Source organism: Propithecus coquereli, unplaced genomic scaffold (genome assembly GCF_000956105.1).
Source record: "Propithecus coquereli isolate 6110/MARCELLA unplaced genomic scaffold, Pcoq_1.0 Scaffold74, whole genome shotgun sequence".
Lineage (NCBI taxonomy): Eukaryota > Metazoa > Chordata > Mammalia > Primates > Indriidae > Propithecus > Propithecus coquereli.
Genome location: NW_012153507.1, coordinates 5,370,542 through 5,383,897, shown reverse-complemented (window position 1 = coordinate 5,383,897; position 13,356 = coordinate 5,370,542). Strand labels below are relative to the sequence as shown.

General features: G+C 33.2%; 1 protein-coding gene across 1 annotated transcript in view; it reads left to right on the top strand.

The window, feature by feature from the left end:
• The window catches only part of ASCC3 (activating signal cointegrator 1 complex subunit 3), a 283,174-nt gene that overhangs the window by 94,567 nt on the left and 175,251 nt on the right, over nucleotides 1-13,356 (top strand). Inside the window, exons 8-10 of the mRNA XM_012661845.1 lie at nucleotides 5,206-5,397; nucleotides 5,712-5,936; nucleotides 12,489-12,608. Coding sequence (XP_012517299.1) covers nucleotides 5,206-5,397; nucleotides 5,712-5,936; nucleotides 12,489-12,608 — 537 coding nt within the window. The remainder of the gene's footprint in view (nucleotides 1-5,205; nucleotides 5,398-5,711; nucleotides 5,937-12,488; nucleotides 12,609-13,356) is intronic.

Below are 13,356 nucleotides of genomic sequence, written 5' to 3'. Positions count from 1 at the left end.
ACAATTTTAAAATTATCATATTCCATTTTAACTTTATTAGACCATTTCTTCTTCTTTCCTTGGGTATGTTATATTTTTGTAGCTTCTTGAGTGAGATGCTTAATTAATTTATTTATTATACTCTTATTTAGTTCTATAAGTATTTTCAGGTATGATGTTTTCTGAGAGCACAATTTTACTCTGTCCTGTAAGTATGTATTGTCGTGTTTTCACTGATTTTTAAACTTCTGCAATTTTAATTTCTCCATGTTGTTTAAGAAAGACAAGATAATATATATATCTCAGATGTTTTACACTTGGTCTAGTCCACAATCCTGTCTTACCCTTAATATCATGATAGTGTTACCCAACTGGTTTCCATGTTTCTCTCCTGCTCGAAAACCTTAAGTGGCTTCCCATTTATTCAGAATAAAAGCCAAAGTCTTTATAATGGATGTCTTTACACTCATGCCCAAAATAGCATCTGCTCTGACTTCTTAGTTCCTAGTCTAAAGCACAAGCATTAGTTCACATCCTGTTTTCCCCATCATAAATTCAGTGCACCAAGACAAGGATTAACTTGAAACAATTCTAACTCCTTTTCCTTCATGTCCTGCTCACCCCTCTTTCTAAACAGTTACCCAGTCTTGGTTGTCTCATAGCCAACTTCACTTTGACTTTGTGTGGTTATCTCTGTTTTCTCTGCCTCCATCTTCTCACCTGGATTGCTGTAGAGGCCCCATACTTGTTCATCTAGCCTCTGGTCTTAGCACAACTGTGACGTTGCCTCTCTAAACAACAACTATGATACTGCTTATAAAACTTCAATTAGCTCCTGTTTTAGCTATGCTTGAGACAGTAGAAACCCCAGTTTTCCTCTCCAGCTTAATTTTCTTGCATTTGCCCCACACCCTCTGAACAGAGTGCCTTCCAGAAACACTGTGCTCTTTCACTAGTTCCAGCTTCTATGTTTGTTTATCCTGCTGCTTACCTTTCCCCATTTGGCAGTCTGTCTCTTGTCCTTCAAGACCCACATTTCTCATTTTCTGTAAAGACTTCTTCGATAAAACTAGGAGATCGAGGATTCATTCATTCATTCAGGAAACATGTAGTAAGTAATAGCTATGCAGAAGGCGCTCTGCCAGGTGCTAGCAATACAAATGCAAATAAAACATAATATCATTGTCATAAATGACAAAGTTTCGGCTTTGTCCGCATGCCTCTATTATAAAAGCATCATATTTAAGAGAAATATCATTTGAGTCCTTATCAGTCTGCAAATTATCCAGAGGTCAAATTTTGTCTTAAATTTTTTTGTATTCCTAGGATCTAATATATGATAAATACATGTTTCTTTTTTAAGTGGCCTTCTCTTTGATTCTTTACAGTGAGTTTTTTTTTTCTGTTAGTCATTATCATGTTTCGTAAATTTGTTAGGAGGTACTTTTTTTAGAAATGTAAATAATTTAGTATATAATAATGAATATTAGGTTGCTTGGCACTAAATATTATAGTCTTATAAAGTCAAATGGTACAGCTGTATTATGTATAGATGGATAAAAATATCACTGCAAGTATCCCTCTGTAAAAACTTTGGTTTTCAAACTTTTGTCATCAGAATAACTTGAAGAGCGGAGTAGCTATGTACATCCAAGAACACGAAAACATGTTTAACATCATTAACTATTAAGGAAAAGCAGATTAAAACCATGATGAGATGTTACAATGGCTAAAGTAAAAATAATGACAATATCAAGTGCTGCCAAGCATGGGCAGGAAGTGGAACTGCTGTTATTTATATACATTGCTGATGCAGATGGCAAATGTTACAGCCACTAGAGATGGTTTGGCAGTTTTCATAAAGTTAAACATACATTTACCATATGACCCAGCAGTTCCACTCCTGGCATTTACTTTGAAGAAATGAAAACATATCCACACACATACAAAATGTACATGAATGTTCAGAGAGGTTCTATTCATAATTGCCAAAACTGGAAACAACCCAAATGTTCTTGCATGGGAGATTGGATTAACAAACTATTATATGCCCATCCATACTGTGGAATACTGCTCAGCGATAAAAAGGAATGAACTAATGATATATGCAACAATTAGATGAATCTCAAAGGCATTAAGCTGGGTAAAAGAAACCAATCTCAAAAGTTTATATACTGTCTGCTTCAATTTATATAATATTCTTGAAATGATAAAACTATATAGGGATAGAGTACAGATGGATGGTTGCCAGGGAGAGTAGTTGGGAAGGGTTTAAATGTAGAGAAATAGCACAAGAAAGTATTTGAGGGTAATGGAATTGTTTTGTATCCTGATTATGATGGTGGTTACGCAAATCAATATATGTGTTAAAATTCATGGAAGTGTACACCAAAAGTCAATTTTACTGTATAATGATTTTAAAATAGGAAAAATAGTCAATTTTACTATATGATGATTTTTAAAATAAAATTTTCAAAATTATACACGCCTGAGCCTCATCTTCAGGGATTCCAGTTTTGTATTGTGAGCTAGGCCAGACCACAAATGGGAAATTCAGATTCAAAGATAGTTATGGATAAACAACCCAGACTTATTTTAAGATCGTTGTACTGAACCAATAAAAAAACAATGCACACAGTGAGTGTTCAGTAAGTGTTTTGGATGGTATTATACAGAAGTGAAAAAAAATGCCTGTGTCCTTCAAAAGATAAACAATGCACAGTATGTGCAAGAATAGAAATGAAAGAGAAGTGACTCCTAGAGCCTCCTAGTTTCTCACAGAGACCAGAGGGGTGCTCCCAGTTGGTGGCCACTGGAGCTGGTTGAGTGTGGGGCCCGCCTGATCAGAGTGGGAGGTGCTATGTCAGCATTCCAGGATCTACTTGCTACTTTATAAGAAAATTCTTCACCATAGTTACATACTCCTGCATTTAGCTTCTTACTATGTCACTGGTGCCCTAGCAGGCCTAGCCATATCCTCTCAACTAGGGTCTGATATAGGAGTCTACATTTATAACAAGTATACCAGGATATTCCAATGCATGGGGTCCACAGACAACATACTTTACCTGAAACAAACAGCAGTCCGGCAGTATGATTTGTACAGAGTATATCCTCTAGGCAATATTTTTTAGTTTCCTCTGTTAGCTCTGAGTGTTCACTCTTAAATATTAAAGAAGAAATGGAATAATTGAAATGATTCTCCTCTCCCTACCCTTGGCCTCTGAAGGAGCTCTGTTATATCTTAGCAAATACTCCACAACGAACTTTATCTCGTATGCCTATGAGCTCCTTTAAGAAGGTTGACAAAAGCAATATCTCGTTTAAAAAGATGAAAGCTGAGTGTGATGATCCAAGTGTAGTCAGTCATAAAATATGTCTATAAAATAATTTCTAACAGGCTGACCACACTATACAAGAATAAAATAAAAATACACTTTCCTTGAAACTTGACAAAGATGATCTTTTGTTAAGTATATGTGTTTTGTTTCGGACTCTAAAAGGCTCAGAATACGTAAGTTGTTATTTACTTGACTGGCCACTAGATGGCGGGGTGCATTAATGTATTACTTTTGGTTTTAATTGAAGCAGATTTCATGGAGTGCTATTTTCTTAGATCATTTTCTTAGTTATTATTATCTTAGAAGTTTAAATTTTTAAGTGACCCGAGAGATAATGTGGCAAAGTCTGGACTAGAACCCCAGGCCCTTGAAATCTCGCTCCCTGCCCATGTTAGTGCCCCATATGTAAAAATTGTGGAAAAGACTGTTCAAAAAGATCTTAAATTGTTGATGGTAAGATTTTCAGAGCAACAGCAAAAAAATATGCAATGTGATGCCAAACAGAAGCTTTGACTATATGAACATTTCTTTAAATATTAATCTAAGGTCTTTGATTTTGCAGAAAATTTTTCTCTATCGTGTAATGATGAGTCTTTAGTGAATCTTGTAATATTAATATTTTCTACTGTACTACTTATACAAATTGCAGATCAGTGTACCAAATCCCACATCTGAGCTTAGACCAGGCCAAAGAATAGACACTAGAAGTGGGGTTAGTACAGTAGTCCCCCTTTTCCATGGGGGATAGATTCCAAAACTCCCAGTAGATGCCTGAAACTGTGGATAGTAGTCAACCCAATTACCGCCATTCAGAATGCATTTCTGTCTGTGTCTTCCACCCACAAATGTAATATCTTTTCCATCTTTACTAAGCACTTGTTATGCACTGTAGCCATAACTTTTGCAATTTGAAGTGCAACAGCAAAACTAACATGAATTTATTGTATTTTTTCCTTCTTCACAATTTTACAGATACAAGATTTGTTCTTGTCATAGATCTTAGCATTCTCAGCATAACAAAGGTTTCGTGTCCTGGGCAGATGGGAGCAGGCACTCTAAGATGTCATCACACTACTCAGAATGGTGCACAATTTAAAACTTACAAGTTGTTTATTTCTGGAATTTTTCATGTAATATTTTTGGACCACAGTTGACCTCGGGTAACAGAAACTGCAGAAAGTGAAACCATGGATAAGAGAGTATTACTGTATACTCAACGCACTTGGAAAGTTGAGGAGTTAAGTGGTCATTGCTTTCCTATCAGAGATCACCAAGAACATAGCTGTTGGTGAACTAAGTTGAGTTTATTGACTCTTTGCAATTAGGAAAATCATGGAAAACCATGGAGATCACAGTAAAAGGGGAGGAAGTTTTCCAGGCAGTGGGTCTGTAATAGATAGTGAAAAGACCTTGAAGCCAGTGTAAATTTGTCAGAAAACGTACTCAGAGAAAATGTGGCTGGCGTGAGTGAGGTAAGGGGATGGGATTGATTTTTATAGGGCCTTGCATTGTAACAACTCTGGCATTTACTCTTAAGGAGTTGGGAAACCACTGAGATTTATGTTTATATTTAATAGAGTATTTTTGGAAGGATAAGAAACAGGTAATACTGATTGACTGCAAGAAGAGACACCTGGATATAAGAGACACTTGCTTTTCACCTTATTCCTTTTGAATTTTGTGTCATGTTTGGGTGTTATCTATTTTTTAAAATAAGTGACATAATTTTTTATGATTTTATATAAAGCATTATATACTAAGACTTCGTAATAACTGAAGATGCTTAAAAATAATTTTATGCTTTTTTTTTGTTAACTCATTCAATGGGAGTTCTCAGTAACAATTCCTTTTAAATGCTTTTATGTTTTGTTGATATCTACTCTAGGTGCAAAAGTCCAGAAATAAGCAAGTACGAGAATTATTCCCAGATGGTTTTAGTATTCATCATGCAGGAATGCTTCGGCAGGACAGAAATTTGGTTGAAAACTTGTTTTCTAATGGGCATATCAAAGTCCTAGTCTGTACAGCTACATTAGCCTGGGGTGTCAATCTTCCTGCTCATGCTGTTATTATTAAGGTAAGAGCTTACCTTCCTTTGCACATGGATTTGTGTGTCTTAAAAAAAAAAATCTCTGGATTGATTTGTTTAGAAAAATATTGTGATTTGGCTGTTTCATTGACTTTCAATGTTATTTATATAAGGTCAGAATTATTCTCTCCAATAAGAATCTAGTTTATATTGTGAAAATTTAACTCTATCAGAGATGATGAAAGGATTAGTTAAAGTACACTTTTGAGATCTTGCCATATTTGCCTAATTTCAGTATTCAGCTCATCAGGATTATATTTGTGTGTGTTTATGTAAATTTTTATTAACTTTTCCTTATCTAGGGAACACAAATATATGCTGCAAAAAGAGGCTCCTTTGTTGACCTTGGAATTTTAGATGTCATGCAGATATTTGGTCGAGCCGGACGACCACAATTTGACAAATTTGGGGAAGGAATCATTATAACAACGCATGACAAACTCAGCCATTACCTCACTTTGCTCACTCAACAAAACCCAATTGAGAGTCAGTTTCTGGAAAGCCTTGCAGATAACCTAAATGCAGAGGTAAGATCTAATGAGTGAAAGATTGGACTAGAATCATCAGCTTTAAGAATGACCAAGTACTGTACTCACCATCAAATTGTATTAACTGATCAACACATAAGTGCACATATATGAATAACATCTACTGGATGTTGGGCAGGGAGGAGGGGACGGGTATATGCATACACAAAGAGTGCAGTGCGCACCATCCAAGGGATGGACACACTTGAAACTCGGACTTGGGGCGGCGGGACAAGGGCAACATAATATGCTTAAAAAAAAAAAAAAAAAAAAAAATGACCAAGTAAAATAATGCTTGAATTGGTTGCTATTTTGTAGTATTTGGGAGTATAGTTTATGCCATTAGTCATCAGACAAAATAGGGTGAATGGCATTATTGCTGATTAATTCAGAGCAGTATAGAATGCAGATGATAGCTGATAAGAATTGATTGCTAAAGGACCATACTTTTAAAGTATGAGGCTTTGTTAGAGCCAAAAATCTAACGAAGACTACATAAACTGGGAAAATAGAAATAGCAATAATAATAACTAATATTCGTATTGTACTTTTGTAAAGTTTTTATGAGATTTATAGAACTCTTTGATCTCTATTAGGTCATTTGAATAATTCTGTCATACAACATGTGATTACTTAAATTAAACTGGAAGTATGATAATTTAGTGTGTGTGTGTGTGTGTGTGTGTCTGTGTGTGTGTGTGTGTGTGTGACTTTTGTTAAGATTTATGTAACAGGCCCTGGAAGCCTAGGTAACAACGGGTTAAGAAAAGAAACATTCTTACAGTTTAGAATATATATGTAGAATATTCAAATGAAGTTTGACTATTTTCTTGTGATTTTTAATTATTGCTTTAGTATTGAACACTTTCCTACTTCAGTATCCTTTAATACTGCGATCCCCAACCCCAGCTGTCCCTGACCTGTTAGGAACCAGGCTGCACAGCAGGAGGTGAACAGGGCAGCCACTGCCCATCACTCGCATCACTGCCTGAGCTCCACCTCCTGTCGGGTCAGCAGTGGCATTAGATTCTCATAGGAGTAGGAAGCTTACTATAAACTGCACATGCATGTGAGGGATCTGGGTTGCGTGCTCCTTATGAGAATCTAATGCCTGATGATCTGAGGTAGAGCTGAGACAGTGATGCTAGTGCTGAGGAGTGGCTGAAAAACAGATTATCATTAGCAGATGGGTTGACTGCACAATAAATGTAATGCCCTTCCCTGCCCCCTGTCACTGCCCCGTGCCATCCATGAAAAAAATGTCTTCCATGAAACCAGTCCCTGGTTCCAAAAACATTGGGGACCACTGCTTTAATACCTTTAAAATGGACTCAAGTAACTTTTAAAAGTAGTTAGGATGTACATATTAAATAAATGGATAAATGAAATATTCACAATCAAATATTACTGTGTAAAAGTCCTATATCAGATACTTCTTAAATAGCTTATAGAAATTTTACTTGCGTTCTATTCATGTTATTTATAAGTCTTTTTATCTTTTTTTTTTTTTTTTTGAGACAGAGTCTGGCTCTGTTGCCCGGGCTAAAGTGCCATGGCGTCGGCCTCCCAGAGTGCTAGGATTACAGGCGTGAGCCACTGCGCCTGGCCTATAAGTCTTTTTATAGAATGAAAAACATACTCACTATTCAGTTCTCTCTGTTTAGAAGCCTATATTCTAAAGGGGGAGAAAAAAGGCATGAAAACACAGTACAGTAATATTGGAAAAAACATGATAAATTATAGAAGAATTCAGCAGAAGGAGAAAATACATTTGGCCCCAGGCTATCAGGAAAGGCTTTGTTCATGAAGGTAGTAAAATTTGGACTGGATTCAGAAGAATAGATAAGTTTTGGAAGATATGGTCAGAAGTTTAAAAAAAAGGCATGAAAGCCTCTGGTTTCTATTAGCAAAATTACAAGAAAATTAAAAAGATAAGGAAATAAATTTTGACTCTAAAGAAAATGTTGTTATAGTTTAATTTCAATCCTATTGCCTACTATGATTGCATGATTTAAATAATTAGATCTTAAATCAACAATATCTATAATGAAATAAAGTCTATTATTGTAAAATGATAGTAATAATAGCAGTGACTGAGGACCAGTTATATACCAGAGACTCTGCTGGGTGCTTCATATACATTCTCTGAATCTCTCAATACTTCTGCTAAGGAGATATTATCCTCAGAAACATATGGAACTGACCCAGGGTCACTAAGTTATAATTTTTAGAACTATTACTCAAACTCAGGTCTGTTTAACTCTAAACCTGATCTTTCATTATAGCATACATTTCTATTATCTTATATACGATGTAGTAAATTATAGGTGAATACATTTCCCTATATTAATACTTAGCATTTGACTTCTTCTAGGACCTGGACTAAACATTTTCCAAAATGGTAGCCATAATTTCTCTGACTGACAATAAAAAGCAAGGTTTTTTTATGCAGTTTTTCTTAAAAGAAGCATGTCAAAGAAGACTATATCTTAATAAACTTAGATTTAATGTCCTCGATGACTTTTTATAAGTGATAAACACAAGGTGATGATGTTATGCAGAAGACACAAAGTAGTAAAATACTGCTCTTCTCCTCAAGGAACTATCTTTCTTAGGGACAATAAAATACCAAACTATTTGGGCAAGCCCTGAGAAATTAGAAATAAATTATGGCCCATAAATTCATCACATAAGGTACTTTAAATTAGATATGTCATTTTCAGAAATGTCAACTAACTATGAGCGTAATCCCGTTTAACGATGTAAATGGCATTCAGATAATAAAACATATTTTGAAATTTTCAGCTAATGTAGTAAAGTATAGCCATCGCTAAACGTTCTAATATTTTGGTCTGCTAGAATAGCTCCCTATTAATGTAAATTATCCTGTAATTTAAGGAAAACAAACTCCCTTAAATTATAGTTGAATGTGAAATTAAATTTGGTAATCTGTGGAAATCAAGTGTGAAGTTAGTTTATAAAGTGAATATGTGATGTGTTCCTAAAGTAATGGATTTTTTAAGTCTTTAGACTCCCAAAATCTTTGTAAGACTCTACAGTAGCAGTGATGAACATAAATGTCATGCTAGATCAGGAATTGTGGCCTCTGTTAATATTTTGATTTCATGAATCTCAATTCTGGCCATTAGTTTAGAAGAATAGGAGAAATTATTATATTAAGTAATAATTTTAATGCAAACATTTTATGAGGCATCATTGCTGATTGATGCCGTATGTGGCTGACTTCATAATCCTAATGTGGAAAGGTCATAAGTTCTATCCCTGTATAAAGCCATTTAATTTTACACTGAGAGAAACACTGAGGCATATTTGAGGTTTATTGAAGTTTTCATCAGACATTACTGGGTACCTACTATGTGCCAGCCCCCCGAAGTTCACATTTTATGTTAATCTTTCTGCAGCCTTACATACATTCTTTACATAGAGTTCTTCCTGTCTCTACAGGATATTGTATAAACACCTTGTCCTTGGATTTAAGGCCTCAAGAATATGACCAACCTTCCCAATTCTGGCCCTGGTTATTCTCCAACACAGGTCTTCTGCCCTAGATAGGATGTTATTCTTCTCACTTTACCTAAAATGTCCTAATTTTTTCATTCATAAAATTGGGATATTATCACTGGGTTGCTGTGAAAATTTAGTAAACATCTGTGCCAAGGTAGTATGCAGTAAATGATAGCATCACTTACCATTTTCTGGTAGTTCCTTGATACTCAGTACCATTTATACATTTTGCCAGCACTGAAATTTTAGTTGATTAAATAAATGACTGGTAGCATAAATGATTTTTCATATATTTACTAAAGTAGTTTATATTACATACACAGATATGCACAGATACATACTCATGATTATAATATTTGCTTATTTAGTTTTATGTGATTTCAACCAGTTTTTAAAGACATACTTACCAAAATACATACTCATGATGATTATAATATTTGCTTATTTAGTTTTATATGATTTCAACCAGTTTTTAAAGACATACTTACCAAAAGAATAATTAAAATCAACTTTAAAGACTAATGTCTAAATAGGTGAATTAGATGTGAAGTGATACTTGAGTCTTATTCCTAAATTACCAAATTTGGGATGGGTTTTATTTTCCTCTTAACAAAGCACAAAGTTCTGTCACACTATATACTAATGCCACTTTTGTAATTTTCATGTTAGATGTTTTTATTAAAAGCATTTTTGAATGTGCATTACGTTCTAGGTACTGTGGATGGTGGGTTGATATATGTCACCTTAATTAGTTACATATTTCTCACCTCCATGACTAGGGAACTTCTGAGGCCAGGGATCATGCTCTATGTGTTATCATATCCATTATGCTTTACATAGTACAAACTTATTACTGACTTACTGTATGATTGAGATGAATAAATAGGTTTCAAAGAGATGCTATGAAAACAAATACATGTTTTATAAATGGCCTCTGTACAAGTAGCCACTAGATGACAGCAAATATTTACAAGTAAATTTTTATTTTTGTCACTAGGTGGCATTCAAGTATTAGTCTTATAATAAGGTGACTCATCATAAATAACATCTGTTTTCCTGGTTATTCTCTTCCTTTTTGGTGAACATTCAGAAAACTTGCTTTACTTGATCCAGTCTTTGATACCTACTTCCACCTTTCCTTTAATCTATCACTAGTAGAAATAGATATTTATTAATGTTCATTTAATAAATCTGATTTTGAAAATAATAGCAAGCTTGTTTTATTTAAAAAATTTTCTACTCTTAGGAGTTTAATGTTATTTAAAAATAATATCATAAAGTTATGAGGGAAAATAGATCATTATTTTAACATAATAATCATAAAGTCATAAGGGAATATAGATCATGTGTCATGATTTAATACAATTTGACTGTCAAATAATGGAATCACAAATGAGGGAGACTATCAGATTCCTAGCCATATCATCAAACTAGTTTCATTTACCTAAGCAACAGAAAAATAACTTTAACTGTCCTACCTCTAAATCTTTACAAATTGTTATACAACTACCTGATTGCCTCAATTTTAGTTCTTGCTACTCTTCCTATTGTGCAGAGCCTTACAGTTTACAATAAATGTTTGTATTTTCCTACATTGTGAATAGCTTAGCCATTTGTAAATAAATTAGTGTGAATTTTAAAGTAAGTAGACAGAATCTCCCATATCATATTTTTACTTTTGGTCATTTCTCTTTTTTAATAACAAGTAGTATAATATTTTAATGAAAATAATATATTGCTATATTTTCAACTAAAGACAGGGAAGCATCCATGTATTTCACAAAATGTTATACAGAACTAAAAATTATAGTGTAGGAATTAAGCATGAAGAGTTTTACCTTCTTTGATATTAGGACTAAAATAAAATGGTTTGTTTTTTTCTCTTTTCATCCTAAAATTTAATAAGGGAGCATCTCTCCTCCTTTGATTAAAGTATTAGAAGGTAAAAAGATTTTTCAACTAAGGATTCAGGAAAAACATACAGCTATAAAGTTTCACAGCTTGGGTTAATTTTTAAAATAAAATGAACACCTTAGGTAAAAGTAAAATTACTATCTATAGATCCGTTGACTAAGGAAATATATTTTTAAGGAAACTTTTCATTGAAATTCTGTGTCAATATCATTGTCTAATAATTTTTTTTTCTTTATTATATAGGGCTTTTATGTTATTGTGTTTTTAAATTATTAAGCTTTGGTTTCATTTACTTATCACAAACCTATATTAGAATACCATTTTAAAAATTATATTTCCTTTCAAAATGTAATCTAAAGAATTATCCAATGTTTATTATGGTTCAAATGTATTATATATCTATTTTTTCTCCATAGGTTATTTTAAGTTTACCAATAAAAATAAAAACCACCCATTTTTATCATATGAATTTGTTAAAGGATATGTGTTATTAGTATGTATAAATGCTAATAAAATCTGCTTTGTTTTTGCTCACAAATGAGTGAATGCATTTTCCATTGTATTCACATTGTGTTATTTATATTAGCAGTCTTACAAATGGGTATCTTTAGAAGTAAAAACTAATATCATGCCCTCTGTGGTTTTGGTGATGACAGAATACAGAATTCAGGTAAAGAGGAACAGAAATAGCAATATTTTATTGTTTTTTTTCTGGTGCACTTACATTTAAATTTTTCAGTTGTGTGGTCGTGTAAAATGAAATTACAGTAAAGTAAATACCAAATAAGAAAAAAAATTAATTCATGCCAAAAAATGTCCTTAATGTTATATAGAATTAAACTCCATTTAGGGAAATATAATCAAATGCCATAATATTGTGTAAGTTCACTTCAGAGAGATAGTATTTCTGATGTATTATTTTCAATAATGAGGCAAGACTGACTTTTAGTTAATTGACAAAGTATCATGTCCAGTAATTGTGCTTACCGTCTTTTAAATGCCACATAATGATGTAATTTTAAAAGTTCACTTCTGATGAAATGGTCTTTGATGTAGTGTTTATGTTCAGCTTTAATGCATTACTTTAATTTTTGTCATATTTTTGAATTGCAGATTGCTTTGGGAACAGTTACTAACGTGGAGGAAGCAGTGAAGTGGATAAGTTATACTTATCTTTATGTACGGATGAGAGCAAATCCATTAGTATATGGCATCAATCACAAGGCTTATCAGGTAGAAAACCCATTTATTAAAAAAAAAAAATCAAACCTTCTTTTAGGTTCTATAATTCTTTCATGATATGAGGATAAATATTTGTTTGCTACTCTTGCCTCATATAGAAGAAAAACAGCTTTACTCTTTTTCAGAAAATACTAAGGAAAATTAAATGGACTCCTGTAATTATTTGTGTTTACTTAAATCTTTTCCCACTGATGCTACTAAGTTGATTTCTATCTTAGTATCAATTTATTATTGAGATATATTCACATTTGAGATTAATATTTTGCTATGATTTTTAAACTATGATAAATTTAGTTTTAGAATAAATCAGACATGAGTATTTTTGATAATAGGCTTATGTTATATACAGTCTGTACCTCTTAACAAGTCCCTTCTAAATCCTATTCTGAAATTAAAAGATAGCATTGAATTATGATTGTAAGAGTATGGAGGCTGCAGTCAGTTCTACTATTCAGTGCATATGCATAGAATGAGAATTAGCATGTGATGGCAGCTCTTCTCATGAACTTTACAGTTTTGTGGTTGATGTGGCTTAAGATTCAGTGAGATCTTGTCTTTTCTTCAGAACTCTGCTTTAGATACTGTAAATGCTTCCTAATTACAGATAAAATCCAGTTGTCTAATGAAAACATTATTTCACCTTCATCATAAGGATATTTACTAGTGTTAAGGAAAAGTTTGTAAAGTTAAATTTAACTCAAAATTACAGTTTTTCTTCATTCATTTTTAACTTGGTTCA